Genomic DNA, 23,435 nt, shown 5'->3' on the forward strand with positions numbered 1-23,435 from the left:
ACTTGTGACAATAAGCGATTTTCATTTCATTTCATTTCATGTGCAGGGCGGGTGGATTGGCCACGCTAATTCGCCTCTTAATTGGGGGAAAAAAAAAGAATTGGGTACTCTAAATTAAAATAAAGAAATATTTTCTCAGCATTGACCGAGCCAAGTCACTGAAGAATTTTATATACTTCAATGAGCTCACTAAGTTATTCTTCAAAACCCTCAGAACTATAGGCCAAGTCTACACAATCTCTCCTCAACAGCAATCTCCCTATCCCAGGAACCAGCCAGTGAACCTTTGTTGTGCTCCCTCAGGTACCAGTTGGCTGGGATTCTCCAGCCGTTTGCCGGCGGCCAGATTCCCTGCCCATGGGTTTTCCGGCAGCATGGGCTGGCTTCAATGGAAATTCCCATTGACAGAGGCGGGAGCAGAAAATCCCGCCGGCAGTGAACGGCGCGCAGTCTACCACTGCCTGGATACACGCGACTGGGAGGCCAGAGACTCTCGCCCATGTTACTCTTATAGTCAATCCTTTGGTAATAAAGGACTTTGCCTTCCTAATCACTTGCTGTACCTGCATGTTAACTTTCTGTGATTCTGTGAAGCAGAGAGTGCGGATAAAGGGATCTTTTTCCGGATGGCAGCCGGTGACTAGTGATGTGCCTCAGGGGTCTGTGCTGGGACCACAACTTTTTACAATATACATTAATGATCTGGAAGAAGGTACTGAAGGCACTGTTGCTAAGTTTGCAGATGATACAAAGATCTGTAGAGTGACAGGTAGTGTTGAGGAAGCAAGGGGGCTGCAGAAGGACTTGGACAGGCTAGGAGAGTGGGCAATGAAGTGACAAATGAAATACAATGTGGAAATGTGAGGTTATGCACTTTGGGAGGAAGATGAAGGCATGTTTTCTAAATAAGAAAAGGCTGAGGAAATCAGAAGCACAAAGGGTCCTTGTTCACGATTCTCTTAAGGTTAATGTGCAGGTTCAGTCGGCAGTTAAGAAGGCAAATGCAATGTTAGCATTCATGTCAAGAGGGCTAGAATACAATACCAGGGATGTACTTCTGAGACTATATAAGGCTCTGGTCAGACCCCATTTGGAGTTTTGTGAGCAGTTTTGGGCCCCGTATCTAAGGAAGGATGTGCTGGGGCCTTGGAAAGGGTCCAGAAGAGGTTCACAAGAATGATCCCTGGAATGAAGAGATTGTAAAATGAGAAGAAGTAGAAGACTCTGGGTCTGCATGGGCTACACAGTAGCACAGTGGATAGCACTGTTGCTTCACAGCGCCAGGGACCCGGGTTCAATTCCTGGCTTAGGTCACTATCTGTGCGGAGTCTGCACGTTCTACCTGTATCTGCGTGGGTTTCCTCCGGGTGCTCCGGTTTCCTCCCACAAGTCCTAAAAGACGTGGTTGTTAGATGAATTGGACATTCTGAGTTCTCCCTCTGTGTACCCAAACAGGTGCCGGAATGTGGCGACTAGGGGCTTTTCACAGTAACTTCATTGCAGTGTTAATGTAAACCTACTTGTGACACTAATAAAGATTATTATTATTACTCATTGGAGTTTGGAAGGATGAGGGGGGATCTTATTGAAACTTACAGGATACTGCGAGGCCTGGACAGAGCGGACGTGGAGAGGATGTTTCCACTTGTCGGAAAAACTAGAACCAGAGGACACCATCTCAGACTAAAGGGATGATCCTTTAAAACAGAGATGCGGAGGAATTTCTTCAGCCAGAGGGTGAATCTGTGGAACTCTTTGCCGCAGAAGGCTGTGGAGGCCAAATCACTGAGTGTCTTTAAGACAGAGATAGATAGATTCTTGATTAATAAGGGGATCAGGGGTTATGGGAGAAGACAGGAGAATGGGAATTAAAAACATATCAGCCATGATTGAATGGCAGAGCAGACTCCATGGGCTGAGTGGCCTAATTCTGCTCCTATGCCTTATGGTCTTATTCATCTACAAGGTTACCCAAATCCCTCTGAATGCAAACATTTCACAGTCTCTCTCACTGTTTAAAAAATATTCTGCTTTTCTAATTTTCCTACCAAATTGAATAACGTCACACTACCCCACACTGAAGCACATCTACTATGTTCTTGCCCGCTCACTTAATCTGACTAAATCCTTGCAGGCTCTTTGTTCAATCATATTCTAATTTTAAGAGCTCTGATATCATGTTGCTTATAATAGTTGTTATTAGTTTATTCTATTATTAGTAGTATTTTTCATTTATGCTGGCGTCAGGTCAGCTGGTCTGTGGTTTCCTGTTTTCTCTTTTCCTTCTTTCTGGAATAGTGTGGTTATGTTTTCCACCCTCCAATAAACTGGCCAGTTCTAGAATCCAGGGACACTGGACCAATACATCTACTCTCTCTGTAGCTCCCTCATTTAACATCTGAGGGTGAAGGTCATAGGTTCCAGGGGACTGTTGGCTTTTTGTCCCTTTCATTTCTCCAATGCCATGGGCGCGATCGAACGGCCCGAGCCAGTGACGTGAAATCTTGCGAGGGGCCTCTTGCAAGATTTGCGACACTTGGAACCCCTCGTCAGATCTAATGAGATCTCACGGGACATCGCGATCTGGATCATGCCCTCGTTGGGCAGGATCCAGGTTTGCACATTGAAGTGAGCAGATAGGCTCAGTTAAATATGTTGGCGCCCGTTGCTCCCGAAGCCCGAGAACAAACGCCCCTGCCTTGGAGATCTTACCATGACACATAAATGTGGACCAGGCATAACTGTGCCTGGGCGAGTCTCCCAGCCCATTGGAGGCCCCTGGGTGTGGTCGGGCGCCGGGCTCGAGGAGCCCTTCCCTTATGATGTTGGGTGAGGGGTGCTTGACGAGCCCTTAAGGTAAGTTGGGGCATTGGGGGAGTCCGGAGGCTGCGGTGGGGGGGTCGAGAGATCGGGCTAGCATTTAAAAAGGGCGTCCCTTTTTCATAAAGTATCTTATTGTCAAATTGTAATTCCCATTCCTGAGGTTTATATAAATGGTGAATGACATTGGTGTCAACACCAACCCCTGATGAACACCACTTCCCACCAGTTTCCAATCTAAATGAGTTTTGATGTTTTCAGTGATGTTGGTTGAAGGATAAATATTGACCAGAATAGGAGTAACTCCTCTACTCGTCTTCAAATATTAGGAAAATAGGAACAGGAGTGGGCCATAGAATCTTTTATGTCTACCCTGTTGAACCTGGGTTTAGCACCACATAGGTAATGGGCTCCAGTCTCTCTGGGGTTTGAAAGAATGACTTTCAGACTTGCGGCTCATGCTTTTTTTCAAAGTATTATTTCAGGGACTGTGGACATCACTAACCAGGCCATGACTATTAATGCCCATCACTCATTACCCATGAGAGGTTTGTGCTGAGCTATCTTCTTGAACCGCTGCAGTCCATGCGGTGTAGGTCCACCCACAGCGCTGTGAGAGAGGAGGGTTCCAAGATGTTGACAAGGAATGGCAACATATTTCCAAGTCAGGATGTTGGGTGACTTGGAGGGGATATTCCAGATGGTGGGGTTCCCATATGTTTGCTGCCCTTGTCCTTCCAAATGGTAGAGGTGGTGGTCTTGGAAGGTGCTGTCGAAGGAGCCTTGGTGAGTTGCTGCAGTGCATCTTGTAGATGGTACACACGGCTGCTACTGTGCGTCAGTCATGTACGGAGTGAATGTTACCCTCTGAGCCACGGTTGATCATTAAGTAGAGTCCTCTTCTTTAAAAAAAACCTGACGGACGGGTCGAGGTTCTTGGTGGAGGACATTGCAGAGCATAAAGTAAGGCAGGAGATAGGAAGGTTCAATAAGGGAGGTCGAGTGGATGAAGCCCATTTCATGGAATCAACCCGACGTAATATTTACCTATTGTCTCACAAGATGCATTTGCTTTTCACTTTCCTGTTCATCAGGGTAAGATCCAACTCTGGGTGGACATCTTTCCAAAGTCACTAGGACCACCAGGACCCCCATTCAACATCACTCCTCGCAAAGCCAAGAGGTGAGATTCCTTCCCTTCTACAACACTGTTACTATGCTGCTATATAACTCGGGATGGAAGGGTTTGCACCAGTCCCAAACAGTGTCAGGGCTCCAAGACAAAATTCCTCACAAAAAATTAAACATGATCTCGAAGGCATTTGACAAGCTATTCCCACATCTTCAACTGCAGGTGGGCGAATGCACTTACGTGGGACAGTGTAGAAGGAGCTTTACTCTGTATCTAACCCCGTGCTGTACCTGTCCTGGGAGTGTTTGATGGGGACACAGTGTAGAGGGAGCTTTACTCTGTATCTAACCCCGTGCTGTACCTGTCCTGGGAGTGTTTGATGGGGACAGTGTAGAGGGAGCTTTACTCTGTATCTAACCCCGTGCTGTACCTGTCCTGGGAGTGTTTGATGGGAACTGTGTAGAGGGAGCTTTACTCTGTATCTAACCCCATGTCCTGGGAGTGTTTGATGGGACAGTGTAGAGGGAGCCTTCCTCTGTATCTAACCCCATGCTGTACCTGTCCTGGGCATGTTTAATGGGGACAGTGTAGAAAGAGCTTTACTCTGTATCTAACACTGTGCTGTACCTGCCCTGGGAGTGTTTGATGGGGACAGTGTAGAGGGAGCTTTACTCTGTATCTAACCCCGTGCTGTGCCTGTCCTGGGAGTGTTTGATAGGGACAGTGTAGAGGGAGCTTTACTCTGTATCTAACCCCGTGCTGTACCTGTCCTGGGAGTGTTTGATGGGGACAGTGTAGAGGGAGCTTTACTCTGCATCTAACCCCGCACTGTACCTGTCCTGGGAGTGTTTGATGGGGACAGTGTAGAGGGTGCTTTACTCTGTATCTAACCCTGTGCTGTACCTGTCCTGGGAGTGTTTGATGGGAACTGTGTAGAGGGAGCTTTACTCTGTATCTAACCCCATGTCCTGGGAGTGTTTGATGGGACAGTGTAGAGGGAGCCTTCCTCTGTATCTAACCCCATGCTGTACCTGTCCTGGGCATGTTTAATGGGGACAGTGTAGAAAGAGCTTTACTCTGTATCTAACACTGTGCTGTACCTGCCCTGGGAGTGTTTGATGGGGACAGTGTAGAGGGAGCTTTACTCGGTATCTAACCCCGTGCTGTGCCTGTCCTGGGAGTGTTTGATAGGAACAGTGTAGAGGGAGCTTTACTCTGTATCTAACCCCGTGCTGTACTTGTCCTGGGAGTGTTTGATGGGGACAGTGTAGAGGGAGCTTTACTCTGCATCTAACCCCGCACTGTACCTGTCCTGGGAGTGTTTGATGGGGACAGTGTAGAGGGTGCTTTACTCTGTATCTAACCCTGTGCTGTACCTGTCCTGGGAGTGTTTGATGGGAACTGTGTAGAGGGAGCTTTACTCTGTATCTAACCCCATGTCCTGGGAGTGTTTGATGGGACAGTGTAGAGGGAGCCTTCCTCTGTATCTAACCCCATGCTGTAGCTGTCCTGGGCATGTTTAATGGGGACAGTGTAGAGGGGTTTAGCCTGTATCTAACCCCGTGTCCTGGGAGTGTTTAATGGGGACAGTGTAGAGGGGTCTTTACTCTATCTAACCCCCTGTCCTGGGAGTGTTTGATGGGGACAGTGAACCTCTTGGATATTATCATTAAATGGCAAAATAACAATGTTTTTTCTGGTGAAGCTGTTGTATTTCCTCTATATCTGTTCCAGCTTCTTCTTGCGCTGCATAATATGGAACACCAATGATGTAATCTTAGATGACCTCAGCATTACAGGAGAGAAGATGAGTGATATTTACGTGAAAGGGTCAGTACTTCTCTGAACTCAATTCATTCTTGATTTGGTTTTTATGGAGTGTCTCACGGGTGAATATTGCAGAGGGGTGGGGGGGAGATTGGGGTGCACATTCGTCAGGCTTCTAGTCAGTCGTCAGCTCACAGACTTTAAGAATAGTTGCTCCGCAGCGATGATCCACTGGGGGCACCCTCAGCAAGGTTACAGGTGTTATGGGCCAGCGTTTAGAGAACTCCAAACTATATCATGGAGATCACCTAACCCATGACTTTCACTCGATTGTGGTATGGGGAGCACACGGCCCACTCTACAGGTGTGGTGCAGCAGAAATCTAAAAGTATTTTTTAAAGCAAAACAATGTTTATTCTATGAACTCAGTTAACCTTTTTAAAGCATGCAGTGAACATCTTAGCAACCATTAATTCAAATACAACCCCCAAAGAATACAACACTCTCAGTAATCCTATAACATCCATAAGATAAAAACCCTTTTTACAGAAACACATCAGGTTTAAATTCTCTACTGAGAGCAGTTATCGCTCTGAATTCACCAAATGATCTAGAGATAGTCTTTAGATTGCAGAGAGATCAAAATTACACCTGCTTTGGCTGGCTGCAGCTCCAACAGTTTTTTTTAAAGTTTTAATTTAGTGTTGAAATTTCATTTCATTTCAACACGAAAACAAAACTAAAAAACACAGACACACTCAACTTTTTCCTCAAAGTGAAACTAAAAAGCAGAGCCAGAGCTTAGCTCCACCCACACTCTGACATCACTGTAGCCACTTGAGCAGACAAACATTTCTTAAAGTCGCATTCCCATGACACAGGCTTCTTTATGTCTAAAGACCGGCAGGATGCCTGATGCCCTACCCATCCACAGTAATATAACAGTAAGACAGCTCGGAAATAGGAAAGGCATTGGGTTTGTCACCTATTGTATTTCATGTGACCCCCCTCCATCACCAGCCTGCAATAGGCCAGTGTGGCAGGGTGTAAGAATACTCCAAGAAACCCGCCGTCAGCCTAACTGGTCCATGCCGGAGTTAGTGCTCCACCTGAGGTTCCTCCCACCCTTAGTCATCTCACCCCATCAACCCATCCTTCTACTCCCTTCTCTCTCGTGTGTTTCTCTATCCTCAACCTTCCAAACCATTCACCTCAACCACTCGCTGAAGAAAGTTCCCCATTCTCTGGACAAAGACTTTCCTCCTGAATTCCTCAAGGGATTTATTAGTGACCCGCCTATACTTGTGGATAGGGGGGGGGGGGGGGGGGGGGTGTTACGTCCATAATAGCTGCCATCGCAGCTCACTGGCTGCATTCTGATGTTGGCTAAGGGTAAATTCTGGTCAGGAAACAGAGAAGAACGTTGCTGATCCACTTCAAAGTAGCGCTACAGAACTCACTCGCATAGCGAGCACTTGAGCTGAATGGTGTAGATGCATCAAAGGAGAGGCTAAATATACACATTGGGAAGAAAGGAGTTGAAGGATATGCCAGTGATGAAGAGGGAGGAGACTCACATGGAGACCTGGCTGAAATACCTGTTCCTATGTTGTCGACTGGAAACAGAAAACGCTGGATAAATTCAGCAGGTCTGTGGAGAGAGAAACAGAGTTCACGTTTCAAATCTATATGACCGTTCTACTGAACCCCAAGGACAAGAAATGTTGACTCTGTCTCTCTCTTCACTGATGCTGCCAGATCTGCTGAGTATTTCCAGCAGCACGGTTCAATTCCCGTACCAGCCTCCCTGAACAGGCGCCGGAATGTGGCGACTAGGGACTTTTCACAGTAACTTCATTGAAGCCTACTTGTGACAATAAGCGATTTTCATTTCATTTTCATTTTCTGTTTTTATTTCAAATTTCCAGTGTCCGCAATATTTTGCTTTCATTATGATACATAGAACATAGAACAGTACAGCACAGAACAGGCCCTTCGGCCCTCGATGTTGTGCCGAGCATTGTCCGAAACCAAAATCAAGCTATCCCACTCCCTGTCATTCAGGGTGTGCTCCGTGTGCCTATCCAATAACCGCTTGAAAGTTCCTAAAGTGTCCGACTCCACTATCACAGCAGGCAGTCCATTCCACACACTCTCTGAGTAACGAACCTACCTCGGACATCCCTCCTATATCTCCCACCCTGAACCTTATAGTTATGCCCCCTTGTAACAGCTACATCCACCCGAGGAAATAGTCTCTGAATGTCCACTCTATCCCCCTCATCATCTTATAAACCTCTATTAAATCGCCTCTCATCCTCCTCCGCTCCAAAGAGAAAAGCCCTAGCTCCCTCAACCTTTCCTCATAAGACCTATTCTGCAAACCAAGCAGCATCCTGGTAAATCTCCTTTGCACCCTTTCCAATGCTTCCACATCCTTCCTATAATGAGGTGACCAGAACTGCACACAATACTCCAAATGTGGTCTCACCGGGGTCATGTACAGTTGCAGCATAACCCCGCGGCTCTTAAACTCAAGCTTAATAAACGCTAACACACTATAGGCCTTCTTCACGGCTCTATCCACTTGAGTGGCAACCTTCAGAGATCTGTGGACATGAACCCCAAGATCCCTCTGTTCCTCCACATTCCTCAGAATCCTGCCGTTGACCCTGTAAACCGCATTCAAATTTTTCCTACCAAAATGAATGGAATATCTCTACTTGTAGCCAGTGTCGTATTGTGTCAGCTAGCCACTCCTGTGAAGTACCTTGCCATGCAAGGCACTACACCATTTTAGACTTTTTTATTCATTCATGGGATGTTGGCATCTCTGGCAAAGCGGACATTGATTGTCAAACCTTTAATGCCCCTTGTAATCAAGGTTACATAACCAAAAACAAAGGGATGCACAATCTGTTGGGCTTGAAGCGGTTTCCACTTAAAATCGACAAAATGTGACATTTCGCTGAGACACTCCAGGCTGCAGTGGGATGCGTTGGGTGAACTGTGCTTGACCATGGCTCTCATTCTGTCACCAGGTGGCTTCTGGGCTATGAGGGCAACAAACAGAAGACAGATGTTCACTACAGGTCAATGGGGGGAGAAGGAAACTTCAACTGGAGATTTGTCTTCCCTTTCGAATATCTGCCCACTGAACAAGTCTGTGCCATTGCCAAGAAGGTGAGTGAGAGAGACCAGTAAGTATGGGGGAGAGAATGTCTCACTTATAACCTGCCTCATCGTCAGTTACAAACACAGGCTCACAAGTTTTCTCATTGCTGCTTCTATTTCTCATCTCCCCTTCCCCAAAGGCCATGGTTTCCTGCCAGAATGCCCTCGCCAAAGAGTCGAGTCATCGCTGCCCCCATGGGAATTATATCACTTCCTTTTTTTTATTCATTCATGAATGTGGGCGTCGCTGGCAAAGCCAGCATTTATTCCCCATCCCTAGTGGCCCTTCAGAAGGTGGTGGTGAGCTGCCTTCTTGAACCGCTGCAGTCCCTGAGGTGTAGGTAGAACCACCGTGCTGGTAGGGAGCGATTCCAGGCTTTTGACCCAGCGACAGTGAGGGAACGGTGACATATTTCCAGGTCGGGATGGTGAGTGGCTTGAAGGTGAACCTCCAGGTGGTGGGGTTCCCACATATCTGCTGCTCTTGTCCTTACAGGTGGGAGTGGGATTGGGTTTGGAAGGTGCTGTCGAAGGAGGCTTGGTGAGTTGCTGCAGTGCATCTTGTAGGTGGTACTCACGGCTGCTACTGTGCACCAATGGTGGAGGGAGTGAATGTTTGTGGATGGTGAGCAATCAAGCTGGCTGCTCTGTCCTGTCCTGGGAGTGTTTGATGGGGACAGTGTAAAGGGAGCTTTACTCTGTATCTAACCCCGTGCTGTTCCTGTCCTGAGAGTGTTTGACGGGGACAGTGTAGAGGGAGCTTTACTCTGTATCTAACCCCATGCTGTACCTGTCCTGGGAGTGTTTGATGGGGACAGTGTAGAGGGAGCTTTACTCTGTATCTAACCCCGTGCTGTACCTGTCCCGGGAGTGTTTGATGAGGACAGTGTGGAGGGAGCTTTACTCTGTATCTAACCCCGTGCTGTACCTGTCCTGGGAGTGTTTGATGAGGACAGTGTGGAGGGAGCTTTACTCTGTATCTAACCCCGTGCTGTACCTGTCCTGGTAGTGTTTGATACTGAACTTTAAATGCAGGTCAGCAATCTCAACATGACTCTGGGATCCAAGCTGGTAGCTTCTTGTTGTATCTGATTTCATTGCTATTTTTAAACCATAAGGGAAGCTCACAACCTCAAACCTCTCTCTCTGGTTATCTTGCAGGAACATTTCTGGAGTTTGGATAAAACAGAGACTAAAATCGCACCTCAGTTCACCATCCAAATCTGGGACAATGATAAGTTTTCTTTTGATGATTACCTGGGTATGTTCTTCTAAAATCTCTCATTGGGGATGTCACCACGGGGGTTTAAGAGTACACAGACGCTATGGAATGTTGTGGATAAACATCAGAATTGTCTGGAGGAGATGGAAGGCCGTATTCAAAATCTTCCTCACATGGCAATTCCTTCAAAATTTGTTTACTTGGACATCAGGCCAGTTGTGGTTACAAACATCAAGCCCTCAAACCCGTATCCCTCATCTACATCACCCACTGACCCTTTGTCCCCCTCATTCACTATTGCCCCTTCATACCCCATGCTCTCTCCATACCCACTTATGACCCTGATTGACACATGTCTCCTCATCTGTAATATCCCCTCATGCTCCCCCATGTATCCTTCATTTGCACTCACCCAGTATCCACCTTGGGCAGATCTCATGATCATTGATTTTGAATTGGATATTATAAACAAACTTCTAACGATCCCATAGTGCTCCCATTCAAACACATTTCGTATTGAAATCAGTATTATTCAACAACCCACTATAAATGAATTTCTTCAAGTAATTATGCTGTTGTAAAACCAAATGTGTCTTCACTTACCATATTAAAGACACATAATCACTTCATTAACTATTTAAAATATCAATCAAGAGAGGAATACAGCCCCCTGCTGAGATAAGTAGTCCTCACCTGTTGAAAATTAATCACTCACGATGGGCTCAGCTGCCAGAGCAAACCGTTATAGTTCCCAAACAATGAAGCCTATTGAAAATGTCCAGACGGATTTCTAAACTACGGCAGACGACCTGTCAATCAGTGCATTCCAAGAACAGGTACAAAATAGCAGATCAATGTTAACAAGCCGTGGACATTCAACTGATTTCAGATCATGACATAATAATAAAAATAATCATCATTATTAGTGTCACAAGTAGGCTTATATTAACACGGCAATGAAGTTACTGTGAAAAGCCCCTAGTTGCCACATTCTGGCGCCTGTTCGGCTACACTGAGGGAGAATTCAGAATGTTCAAATTACCTAGCAAGCATATCTTGAATGAAATGAAATGGAAATCGCTTATTGTCAGAAGTAGGCTTCAAATAGAAGTTACAGTGAAAAGCCCCTAGTCACCACATTCCGGCGCTTGTTCGGGGAGGCTGGTACGGGACTTGTGTGAGGAAACCGGAGCACCCGGAGGAAACCCACGCAGACACAGGGAGAACATGCAGACTCCGCACAGACAGTGACCCAAGCCAGGAATCGAACCCGGGTCCCTGGCACTGTGAACCCACAGTGCTAACCACTGTGCTACCGTGCTGTCATAAGAGTCTTCAACCATTGTTTTGTTTTCACTTTTGAATCCATCATATCACTTTTCAGTCGATCAGCGCTGCATAAGTGTTGAGATGCATTAGAGCACTTTTCCCAAATGGAACTCCACCCTAACGTGTTGACCTCTTAAGTTGCCTGGTTAAGTATAGGCCCACCTCCACATTTTGAAGACAGTTGGGGATGTGCAGTGAACACTGGCCTTGCCAATAACGCCCACATCCCGAGTGGGAAATTTTAGAAATACATTGGAACCAGTACAAAGCAGGGCTAAAAGTGTTAAATTGCGAGGACTGACTGTATAGACTAAGCTGGTATTCCCGTACGTACAGAAGATTAATGCGTGATCGAAATGAGTTTGCTTCAGAATTCCGTCAAAGAAACGGAGAGAAAATATTTATTCTGGTTGGGGTGGGGTGGGGGGGTGGGGGGGTTGGTTTGGCTGAGTCCAGAGCAAGGGGGTTAGGTCAGGGGGTGATATCAGGAAGCACTTCTTCACTCTTAAGGGTAGTAGGAATCTGCCCAAAAAACTGTTGAACGGGGGGGTAAATTGAAAAATTCAAAAGCGAAAGTCATGGACTTCATGGATAAGGATTATTGCAAGTGAAGAGAGACATGCGCCGAGGGAGAATTAGAGAGGTAAAACAGGTCCAAAAGCCGTACATCAATGCTAAGTGGGATAGAGAAGTTAAACCCACACTACCAGAAGGATGTGGAGGCTTTAGAAAGGGCGCAGAAGGGATTTACCAGGTATGGAGGGCATTAGCTATGAGGAGAGGTTGAATACACTCGGTTGTTCTCACTGGAACGACGGAGATTGAGGGGCGACCTGATAGAGGTCTACAAAGTTATGAGGGGCATAGACAGAGTGGATAGTCAGAGACTTTTTCCCAGGGTAGAGGGGTCAATTACTAGGGGGCATAGGTTTAAGGTGCGAGGGGCAAAGTTTAGAGGAGATGTACGAGGCAAGTTTTTTACACAGAGGGTAGTGGATGCCTGGAACTCGCTGCCGGAGGAGGTGGTGGAAGCAGGGACGATAGTGACATTTAAGGGGCATCTTGACAAATACATGAATAGGATGGGAATAGAGGGATACGGACCCCGGCAGTGCAGAAGATTTTAGTTTAAATGGGCAACATGGTTGGTGCAAGCTTGGAGGGCCGAAGGGCCTGTTCCTAGTGCTGTACTTTTCTTTGTTCTTTGTTTGTGCTTTGATATTGCTTCAACTAGCATGTGAAGACAAAGCATTCATTGGCACTGTAAACAGGTTTACTGATTCAGATCATCGCAGTTTGGGGGACCTTGCTGTGTGAAAGATTGCTGGGGCGTTCCTCTGCGCAACAGCAGCCTCTGTGATTCCAAGTGATTGAGTGTATGTGAAGCCTGAGAGATGTGATGAGCTGTCTTATCAACGCCAGCCTTTGTAACGTCATTCTGATTGAAATTCTCCCCTTGCCTTAGGCTCTGTCCAGATGGATCTTAACAGAATGCCCAAGCCCGCCAAGTCAGCTGAGAAGTGTGGCCTGATGATTCTCGAGGACGATAAGTATGTCTCTCTGTTTGAGCAGAAGTCAGTGAAGGGTTGGTGGCCTTGCATAGCTGAAACACAGGGGGAGAAGATTCTCGCTGTAAGTCCTCCACCTCATCCTTGCTCAAATTGCGGATAATCTCGGGTCTAACAATAACCTGCGTCCATGTCGCAACTTTGACAGAGAGGTAAACATTCCCAAAGCGCTTTGTGACAATGTAATGGCGCGTTTGCCGCTGAACCAAGGAAGGAGACCATGGGCGGGATTCTCTGACCCCCCCCGCCGGGTCGGAGAATCGCCCGGGGCCGGCGTCAATCCCGCCCCCGCTGTGTCCCAAATTCTCCGCCACCCGAGATTCGGCTGGGGTGGGAATCGCGGCACGCCGGTCGGCGGGCCCCTTGCGGCGATTCTCCGGCCCACGATGGGCTGAAGTCCCGCCGCTGACAAGCCTCTCCCGCTGGCGTGGATTAAACCACCTACCTTCCCGGCGCGAGCAGGCGGCGCGGGCAGGCGCCGGGGTCCTGGGGGGGGGGCGCGCAGGGCGATCTGACCGCAGGGGGTGCCCCCACGGTGGCCTGGCCCGCAATCGGGGCCCACCGATCGGCGGGCGGGCCTGTGCCGGGGGGGGAAATCTTTTTCTTCCGCCTTCGCCATGGTCTTCACCATGGCGGAGGCGGAAGAGACCCCCTCCCCTGCGCATGCGCCGGTATGACGTCAGCAGCCACTGACGCTCCGGTGCGTGATCGGACTTACGCCAGCCGGCGAAGTCCTTTCGGCCCCGGCTGGCATGGCGCCAAAGGCCGTTCACGCCAGCCGGCGGAGTGGGAACCACTCCGGCGTGGGCCTAGCCCCTCAATGTGAGGACTTAGCCCCTAAAGGTGCAGAGACTTCCACGGCCCGACGCCGGAGTGGTTCACGCCACTCCAACACGCCGGGACCCCCGCCCGGCCGGGTAGGGGAGAATCCCGGCCCAGATTGCTGAGAGAGTGATCTTGACTGAGGGGTTCGGGAAAGGAGCTGGAGTGAGAGAGGTTTACGGAGGCAACTCTGGGGCTTGCGATCTAATGGCTGAAGGCACGGCCACAATGGTGGGGCAAAGTGAATAGGGGGAGCGGGAGAGTAAGGCACGGGTCCAGAATCAGAGGAGCGCAGAGGGTTGTAGGGCCGGAGGTGGTTCCAATGTTGGAGAGGGCTGAGACATGTTTTCTGTCTTTCCAATCCCTAATTGGAGGAACTTTCTGTCAGATTCGTTCGGAGACAGTGTAATTGAGTCATAAAGTTTAACAGCACAGAAAGAGGCCCTTCAGCCCATCGTGTCAAGAACCTATCTATTCTAATCCCATTTTCCAGCACTTGCTCCGTGGTTAGGATCAGGGTTGGTCGGATGGTGATTTCATGTGCTCAACTAAATGCTTCTTAAATGTTTTGAGGGTCCCCGTCTCCACCACCCTTTCAGGCAGTGAGTCTCAGATTGCCACCACTCTCTGGGTGAAAATGTTTCTCCTCAAATCCCCTCCAAATCTCCTGCCCCTTAATTAAATCTATGCCCCCTGGCTTTTGACCCGTCCACTAAGGGGACAAGTTTCTTCCTATCCACCCTATCTATATCCCTCATAATTTTGTACAACTCAATGAAGTGCCCCCCTCAGCCTTTTCGAGTCGAAGCCCACCCAGCGTCTCTCTCCACAGCTGAAACGCTCCAGCCCAGGCAACATCCTAGTGAATCTCCCCTGCGCCCTCGCCAATGCAATCACTTCCTTCCTATAGTGTGGTAACGGGAACGGCACACAGTGCTCCAGCTATGACCTAACAAAACAAAAATAATAATAATCGCTTATTGTCGCGAGTCGGCTTCAAATGAAGTTACTGTGAAAAGCCCCTAGTCGCCACATTCCGGCGCCTGTTTGGGGAGGCCGGTACAGGAATTGAACCCACGCTGCTGGCCTTGTTCTGCATTACAAGCCAGCTGTTTAGCCCACTGTGCTGAACCAGCCCCAAGCATTCCCTTGCCTTGTTCGCCCTCCCAAAATGCATCACGCTTTTCAGGTTTAAATTCCATTTGCCACTGTTCTGCTCATCTGAGCAGTCCATCTCTATCAGGGGTGGGCAAATTGTGGGCATGCGGCCCGCCAAAGGTCTTTATGCGGCCCACCAAGATCAAGTCATTAAAAAAAAAAATTTTTTTTTTAATTTTTTTTTAATTTTAAATTTTTTTTTTTAATTTTAAGGTTAATGGAGGGGGCTGTTGGGTTAATGGTATAGGGTGGATACGTTGACTTGAGTAGAGTGATCATTGCTTGACACAACATGTGTTTCATGTGAAGTTTCTACTTTAAAATATTAATTAATAAAAATTAATTGCTTTTTTTTTCTTTAAAAACCTTTTATTTGGGCTATTTTAAATATTAATGATTTTACTTAATATACTAGGCAGCCCTTCAAAATTGTGAATTTCTGAACGTGGCCCTTGCACGGAAAAGTTTGCCCACCCCTGATCTATATCATCTTGTAATTGAAGACTTTTCCTTCTCACTGTTTACCACACCACAATTTTTGTGTCATCTGCAAACTTACTGATGATACCTCCTACATGTATATCTAGATCGTTAATGTACACTAAAGGGACCCAGCACCGAGCCCACTGGACACAGACTTGCAGTCACAAAATTAACTTTTGACCATCTGCCCCTGCCTCTTGCCACTAAGCCAATTTTGGATCCAGTTTGCCAATTGGCGCTGGATCCCATGGCCTCTTACCTTCTTCACCAGTCTCCTATGTGGGACTTTGCCAAAAGCCACACATTCCCTCATATACACACCTAGTCACCTCCTCAAAATATTCCATCAAATTTGTGAGACATGATCTCCCGTCGACAAAGCCATGCTGACTATCCTTGATTAATTCTCCCTTCGCCAAGTGGACATTAACTCTGTCCCTCAGACTTTTTCCAATAATTTCCCTACCACTGATGTCAGACTCACTGACCAGTAACTACCTGTTTTTTCCCTACTTCCCTTCTTGAATAATGGCACCAATTAGCTGTCCTCCAGTCCTCTGACACGTCTCCTGTGGCCAGAGAGGATTTGAAAATTAGCATCAGAACCTCTACAATCTCCTCTCTTGCCTCCCACAGCAGCCTAGGATGCATCTCATCTGGGTCTGGGGGTTTATCCATATTTAAGCTGGCTAAAACTGCTTAACACCTCCTCCCTCTCAATGCTAATCTGTTCAATTGTATCACAGTCCCCCTCCCTGCTTTCTGTACCTACATCATCCCTCTCCATAGTGAACACAGATGCAAAATACTCATTTAATATCTCACCTGTGTTTCCAGCTCCATGCACAGGTTGTCACATTGGTTCCTAATGGGCCCTACTCTTTCCCTGGTTATTCTCTTGCACTGAATATACTTATAAACACCTTGGGAGTTTCCTTCATTTATCCTGCCAGTGTTTTTTCATGACCTCTCCTAATTTATTTTTTTAGGTAACCCCCTGCACTTTCTAAACTCCTCCAGGGCTTCCACTGTTTTGAGCCCCCCCTGCATGTGCCACAGGCCTCCCGGTCTTTTGCGTACCCAATGCTGTGTTTCCTTTGACATCCAGGGTTCTCTGGACATTTTATTCCCACCCTTTACCTTTACAGGAACATGTTTGCTTTGTACTCTCTCTATTTCCTTTCTGAATCACTCCCACTGCTCTGATGTGGATTTTCATGCCATTAGCTGCTCCCAGTCCACTTTGGCCAGATCCTGTCTTACCCTATCAAAATTGACTTCCCCGAATTCAGAAACCTATTTTCGGCCTACCTTTGTCCTTTTTCAGAACTATCTCAAATCTTACTGAGTTGTGGCCACTATCACCAAAATGCTCCCCCACTGACACCTCGACTACCTGCCCGGCTTCTTACCCTAAAATTAAGTCAAGTATCGTCCCCTCTCTTATGGGACTTTGTGCGCTGGCTCAGAAAGCTCTCCTTAATGCACTTTAAAAATTCTTCCTCCTCGAAGCCTTTCACACTCTGATTACCCCTATTAATATTGGGGAGATTAAAATCTCCTCATATTATTACCTTAAGGTTTTTATGGTTCTCTGTGATTTGCCTACATATCTGCTCTTCTATTTCTCCCTGACTGTTTTGGAGCCTATCGTACACTCCCAGCAACGTGATTGCCCCCTTTTTGTTTTTACTTTCCACCCATATGGCTTTAATTGAGGCGCCTGCTTAGATATCAGCCCTTCTCACTGTGGTAGTTGACTCCTTGATTAATATTGCGGCACCACCTCCTCTTTGCACCCCCCACCACCCCTGTCTCATCTGACGGTTCTATAGCCTCCATTCCAGCAGCAGGGCGAGACTATTCTGAAGATGAAGAAGTTCGAAAGAAAAAAACCCACCAAACAGCACCTCTTTCCCCTCTGCACTGAGGCCCCACTGTGCACCAAATTCCCAGATACACGCTCTCAATCTGGTTGCGTCTCACTCAGGCTGCCCTCTCTCCCAAATGTTTGTGCATGAATTTTACTGATTGTGTCCTTCCAAAAGTCCCTTTCTTAAATCGAGCTGAGGTGTGTCACACACTAGTTAAGCTTCAACCGTAACCAACACCTACTGAGGGAGGCCCCATTCAGACTTCAGGCGATTAACAGTTAATTGTCACACAGTCAGCTGAGTCGGTTACCTTAGTAACCTTTTAACCAGACTGTTCCTGTACATCAGAAAATGTGCACGGAGCTCACATTGCAGTGCAGTACGACAGGAGTGCTGCACTGTCAGAGGTGTTGAACCATGGCCCTCTCAGGCACTAGTTAAAGAAGAGCAGGGAGGGAGGGGTTGCCGCCCGAGTCCTGGCCAATATTTATCTCTCAGCCTACAGCTGACAAAAAGGATTATCTGGCCATCACCACGTTGGTATCCGTGGGAGCTTTCTGTGCACAAATTGACTGCCGCATTTCCCTTCCGTCACGGGGTTGAAATGAGTAGGTGGATGATCTCTGGGGTGAAATGGTTTTCCCGTAAGGAATGATTGAGTGGATGGGCCTATACTCTGGAGTTGGGAAGAATGAGAGGGTGATCTTACTGAAAGATTAAGGGCGAGATTCTCCGCACTCCCGACGGTGCGGAGAATAGCGTGGCTCGTAAAATTTTACGGCCACGCTGTTCCGACGCCCTCCCGCTATTCTCCCCCCCCCCACGCCCAACACGAATCGCTGCCGCCGTTTTTTTACGGCCGGCAGCGATTCTCAGCTGATCGATGGGCCGAGTTCCCAGCCCTTTACGGCTGTTTTTACGAACGGCAAACACACAGTCTGGCCGTTCGTAAAAACGGCCGTAAACACTCGCATTTTATAACCATGGCACCGATTGGCACGGCAGTACCACGGCCGTGCCAAGGGTGCCATGGGCCCGCGATCGGTGCCCACCGATCGCGGGCAGCGGGCCCGATGCCCGCGCACTATTTGTCCTTCCGCCGCCCCGCTGTATCACTTCGCGGGGCGGCTGAGGGGCATCCCGGCCTGCGCATGCGCGGGTTTCGCGCAAATACGCGATGACGTCATCCGCGCATGCGCGGGTTGGAGTCTTCCAATCCGCGCATGCGCGGCTGACGTCATATGACGCGTCAGCCGGCGCTAACTCGGGCAAGCGGGCTTAACGAAATTCGTTAAGCCCGTGATGCCGGAGCTTACGGCGTCGGGCTGCTAGCCCCGACCGGGGACCAGAATCGGTTCCCGGTCGGGAAGGGGGGGGCTGGCGTCAAACCCGCCCGGGTTTGACGCCAGCCTTGCGATTTCTCCCGGTTTGGGAGAATCGCGCCCTAAGTTCTTCAAGGGCTTCACAGGGGCAGGCGCTGAGAGGTTGTTTCCACCGGCTAAAGAGTCAAGGAGGTCGTAATCTCAGGGTAAGGGGCCAGCCATTTGGGACTGGATTGTAAAGAGATTTCTTCACATTAATGGCTTTTGAATCCTGAAAATTCTCTGCCCCAGGGAGATGGTTAATGCTCCATTCTTCAGTACATTCAGGACCGGGGAGTAATAGATTTTTTGGGCTGTACGGGAATATGGGATAGGCCAGGAAAGCTGAGTCGAAGATCAGCCATGATCTTCCAGAATGATGGAGCAGATTCAAGAGGTGCTTTGGGATGCTGTGAAAGGCGCTATAGAAATGTAGATTCTTCCTCTTCTTCTTTGACTTTGCGCTGTTTCCCAGTTTGTAAACTCTGGATAAACTGCTTTCTTGCTCTGTTTGTTGAAGTTATCAAAACCCCCATTTTAAGTCTGTGCCTTCCCTTACCCAGGGCAAAGTGGAGATGACACTGGAAATAGTGTCAGCAGAGGAGAAGGAGGAAAGACCTGCCGGACAGGGTCGCGACGAGCCCAACATGAACCCTAAACTCGAGAATCCAAAGTAAGCTGTCGCTGTCTAGATACCCAGCCACGTTTACAGCTCAGCACTTAGGAGTGTTGTGAAGTAAAAATGAAATGAAAATGAAAATGAAAAGAAAATTGCTTATTGTCACGAGTAGGCTTCAATTAAGTTACTGTGAAAAGCCCCTAGTCGCCACATTCCGGCGCCTGTCCAGGGAGGCTGGTACGGGAATCGAACCGTGCTGCTGGCCTGCTTGGTCTGCTTTAAAAGCCAACGATTTAGCCGAGTGAGCTAAACCAGCCCCTGAAATAAGCGTCGGCAGAAACTTCAGTTTTATAATCATTCTGAGGATGTGGGCATCGTTGGCACAAAATGGCAGTTGTTGCCCATGCCTAGTCTCCCCTTAAGAAGGTGGTGATGGGCTTTTTCTTTGATCCACCGCAGTCCCACGGTGTCGATAATGAGAGATTCCCCGCATTGTGACCCAGCGACCAAGAAGCAATGGCCGATAGTTGTGCGAGTCAGGATGGTGTGTGACCTGGCTGCTCTTCCACTTGGCAATATTGATGTCGGAACATTGAGAGCTCCTATGTTTAGGGCCTGCCTGGAGTGTTTCTATGGACCTCATTGTGCAAAAAAGTGTGGAAAAGGTGCCGTCTAGATGCACGAGCACGATAGCAGGGATGAAGAGATATAGTTCTTGTGAGAGACCGAAAGACAAGGGCTGCATTCATGAAGGTCGAGCAGAGAATCTAATAAATCTAACAGGGCAAGATTATTTCAACTCGTTCGCGAGTCAGTAAGAAGGTGGCATGAACTCAATACAAGTGCTTGAGGCGTAACGAGGGAGCTTAGAGTGAATACTTTACGCACAAAGGCTTATTTGTCACATCAACTCAACCAGAGATAGCTAGGTTCTTGATTAATAAGGGGATCAGGGGTTGCAGAGAGAAGGCAGGAGAATGGGGATGAGAAACATTATCAGCCATGATCGAATGGCGGAGCAGACTCGATGGGCCGAATGACCTTATTCTGCTGCTATATCTTATGGTCTTATCACGGGATGGTCTTTTTTGGTCCATTCTTAGTTGCTCCTGGTGGTTGAGGAGTTTTACCGCGACTGAGTAACTTGCAAGGCCACATCAGAGAGCAGTTAAGATTGAACGACATTGGGTGTGGAGACCAGAGACACAGACAGGACAGAAATGATGCTGTTGTGTTCTGGCAACAGTCCAACAGCTTTAAGGTCAGTTCTACTGCCAGCAGCTTTTTTATATTTGTTTTAATTGAACCCAAACTGACGGGGTGGAATTTGATCTTGCAATTCTCTGGATTATTAGTCTGAGCTTCGAGATTACGAGCCAGTTAACGTAACCACCACCCAACCAGAAGGATTTACTTCACAGACATGGAATCCGTCACCACATGAGGGTCTTGAAGGAGAATCGGTCACAACATTCTGGAGGGAGCTGGAGGTACAGGAGGGTGAATTGTCCAGGGTGCTCTGCTACTTCACTGAAGCTGTTCAAAACTATAAACTGGGTTTCTTCTCAATTAGTTAACTACAGCAGGATAGGGGCTGGTTTAGCCCAGTGGGCTAAACAGCTGGCTTGTAATGCAGAACAAGGCCAGCAGCGCGGGTTCAATTCCCGTCCCGGCCTCCCCGAACAGGCGGCGGAATGTGGCGACTAGGGGCTTTTCATAGTAACTTCATTGAAGCCCACTCGTGACAATAAGCGATTATTATTATGATATCTTCTGGGATATTTACTACCTTTGCCAGCATTAAAGATTAGATTGGGCAGACCATTGAAGGAAAAGAAGAAAATGTAGATAGGCAGTTAAAGAAATAGATTTTAAATGAATAATGAAGGAGAAGGTGTTAAAGGGAAATGCGAAGACGTTGCATAACTGTGATTCAAACTATTTGCTTCAGTGGAGGGTAAATATTGCCATGTTTCCATGATTAGGGGAGATGTTGATTGTTCTCGTGGTGTATCCCCTGTGCATTTCTATTTTTTATTCGTTCGTGGGATGTGGGCATCGCTGGTTAGGCCAGCATTTATTGTCCATCCCTAGTTGCCCTTGAGAAGGTGTTGCTGAGCTGCTTTCTTCACAATCACCGCCAGTGCATGTGGTGTAGGTACACCCACCGTGCTGTTAGGAAGGGAGTGCCAGAATTTTGACCCAGCGACAGTGAAGGAACGGCGATATATTTCCAGGTCAGGATGGTGAGTGACTTGGAGGGGAACCTCCAGGTGGTGGAGTTCCCAGGTATCTGCTGCTCTTGTCCTTCTAGATGGTAGAAGCTGTTGACTAGCAAGGTGCTGTTGAAGGAGCCTCAGTAAGTTCCTGCAGTGCATCTTATAGATGCGACACACAGCTGCTGCTGTGCGTCGGTGGTGGAGAGACTGAATGTTTGTGGAAGGGATGCTAATCAAGCGGGGCTGCTTTGTCCTGGATGGTGTTGAGCTTCTTGAGTGTTGTTGGAGCTGCACTCATCCAGGCAAGTGGACAGTGTTCCATTACACTCCTGACTCATGGGAATCATGCAATTCTGTTGGGTTCCATTTGCACCTAGTCGAGAAAGACAAGTTTCGATTTAATTATTCATTATATCTATTTTTCTGGGTTAGTTCAGTTGGCTGAATGGCTGGTTTGTGATGGGGAGAGTCACCAACAACGGGTTCAATTCCCATACCAGCTGAGGTTAGTTACACAGAATTTGCAGTGCAGAAGGAGGCCTTTCAGCCCATCAAGTCTGCACCTGCCCTTGGAAAGAACATCCTACCTAAGCTCACACCTCCACCCCCATCCCCGTAACCCCGTAATAACCTCACCTCCCCTTTTTTGACAATAAGGGCAATTTATCATGGCCAATCCTACTAACCTGCACGTCTTTGGACTGTGGGAGGAAACCAGAGCACCCGGAGGAAATCCACGCAGACACGGGGAAAACGTGCAGACTCCACACAGACAGTGACCCAAGCCAGGAATCGAACCTGGGACCCTGGAGCTGTGAAGCAACTGTGCTAACCACTGTGCTACTGGCTCCCCCACCTTCTCAAACGCTCGCCTAAGGTGTAATGACCCTCTGGTTAAATCACCAGCTGGCATCATGCGCAGGGGGGGGTTCATCTCCGCGCGGCCGTGGCGGAGGCTGACAGCAGCCGATGCGGACGAATAGAGTACCCCCATGGCACAGGCCCACCCGCAGATCGGTGGGCCCCAATCACGGGCCAGGCCACCGTGGGGGCACCTCCCAGAGCCAGATCCCCCCCCCCCCCCCCCCCCCCCCCCGAGGACCCTAGAGGCCGCCTGTGAAGCCAGGTCCTGCAGGCGTAAATTACAACAGGTATTTACCGGCGGAATGTGGCGACGAGGGGATTTTCACAGTAGCTTCATTGCAGTGTTAGCCTCCTTGTGACAACAATAAAAGATTATCCTTAGTATGATTATTATTAATTAATTATGTCCAGGAGTTCACAGACGGTGAGCTAACCTACACTCAATTCACCTGGAAACCTCAACACCTTTATGCTCAGTATCCATAGACAGAAAGAAAACTCCCCAACATCCCTGGAGGTAGTGGCACCTTTTGGTCAGTCTGCCTTATGATGTCTTTGACGATGCACGTGCGATTCTTCTATTTGGAGCAGCCTAGAGATAGGCTAAGACTTCGGCTCCCTACTTCAACTCTGCCCTAACCCTTATCCATTTGGGAAGGAAAGTTCATTGGTTATGTGAGCTGAGTTGCTGCAGGTATTTTTTTTGGCAAGTTGTAAAAAGTCCCAAAGCACTTTACAGCCAATCGGTGACTTTTTGATGTGCCGTTACTGTTCCGATGTTTGTGATTTATTGTATGTTAACGTATCACGCCTCGATAACTTCACCAAGTCCTCACCAATCTCCCATCTTTATATGACAGGCGACCGGACACCTCTTTCCTCTGGTTCACTTCCCCCTTCAAGACCCTGAAGTACATCGTCTGGAGGAAGTTCCGTTGGGTGATTCTCGGGCTGCTCGTGTTCTTTCTCTTGGTTCTGTTTATCGTCGTATTCCTGTACTCCTTCCCGGTAAGTTGCGAGACA

At 48.0% G+C, this 23,435-nt stretch overlaps 1 protein-coding gene across 1 annotated transcript in view; it reads left to right on the plus strand.

The window, feature by feature from the left end:
• The window catches only part of dysf (dysferlin, limb girdle muscular dystrophy 2B (autosomal recessive)), a 450,750-nt gene that overhangs the window by 423,073 nt on the left and 4,242 nt on the right, over window positions 1-23,435 (plus strand). Inside the window, exons 51-57 of the mRNA XM_038793128.1 lie at window positions 3,915-4,003; window positions 5,687-5,782; window positions 8,761-8,902; window positions 10,055-10,154; window positions 12,910-13,076; window positions 19,274-19,383; window positions 23,273-23,420. Of these exons, the coding sequence (XP_038649056.1) occupies window positions 3,915-4,003; window positions 5,687-5,782; window positions 8,761-8,902; window positions 10,055-10,154; window positions 12,910-13,076; window positions 19,274-19,383; window positions 23,273-23,420 (852 nt within the window). The remainder of the gene's footprint in view (window positions 1-3,914; window positions 4,004-5,686; window positions 5,783-8,760; window positions 8,903-10,054; window positions 10,155-12,909; window positions 13,077-19,273; window positions 19,384-23,272; window positions 23,421-23,435) is intronic.

The sequence above is a fragment of the Scyliorhinus canicula genome, chromosome 3, assembly GCF_902713615.1.
Source record: "Scyliorhinus canicula chromosome 3, sScyCan1.1, whole genome shotgun sequence".
Classification (NCBI taxonomy): domain Eukaryota; kingdom Metazoa; phylum Chordata; class Chondrichthyes; order Carcharhiniformes; family Scyliorhinidae; genus Scyliorhinus; species Scyliorhinus canicula.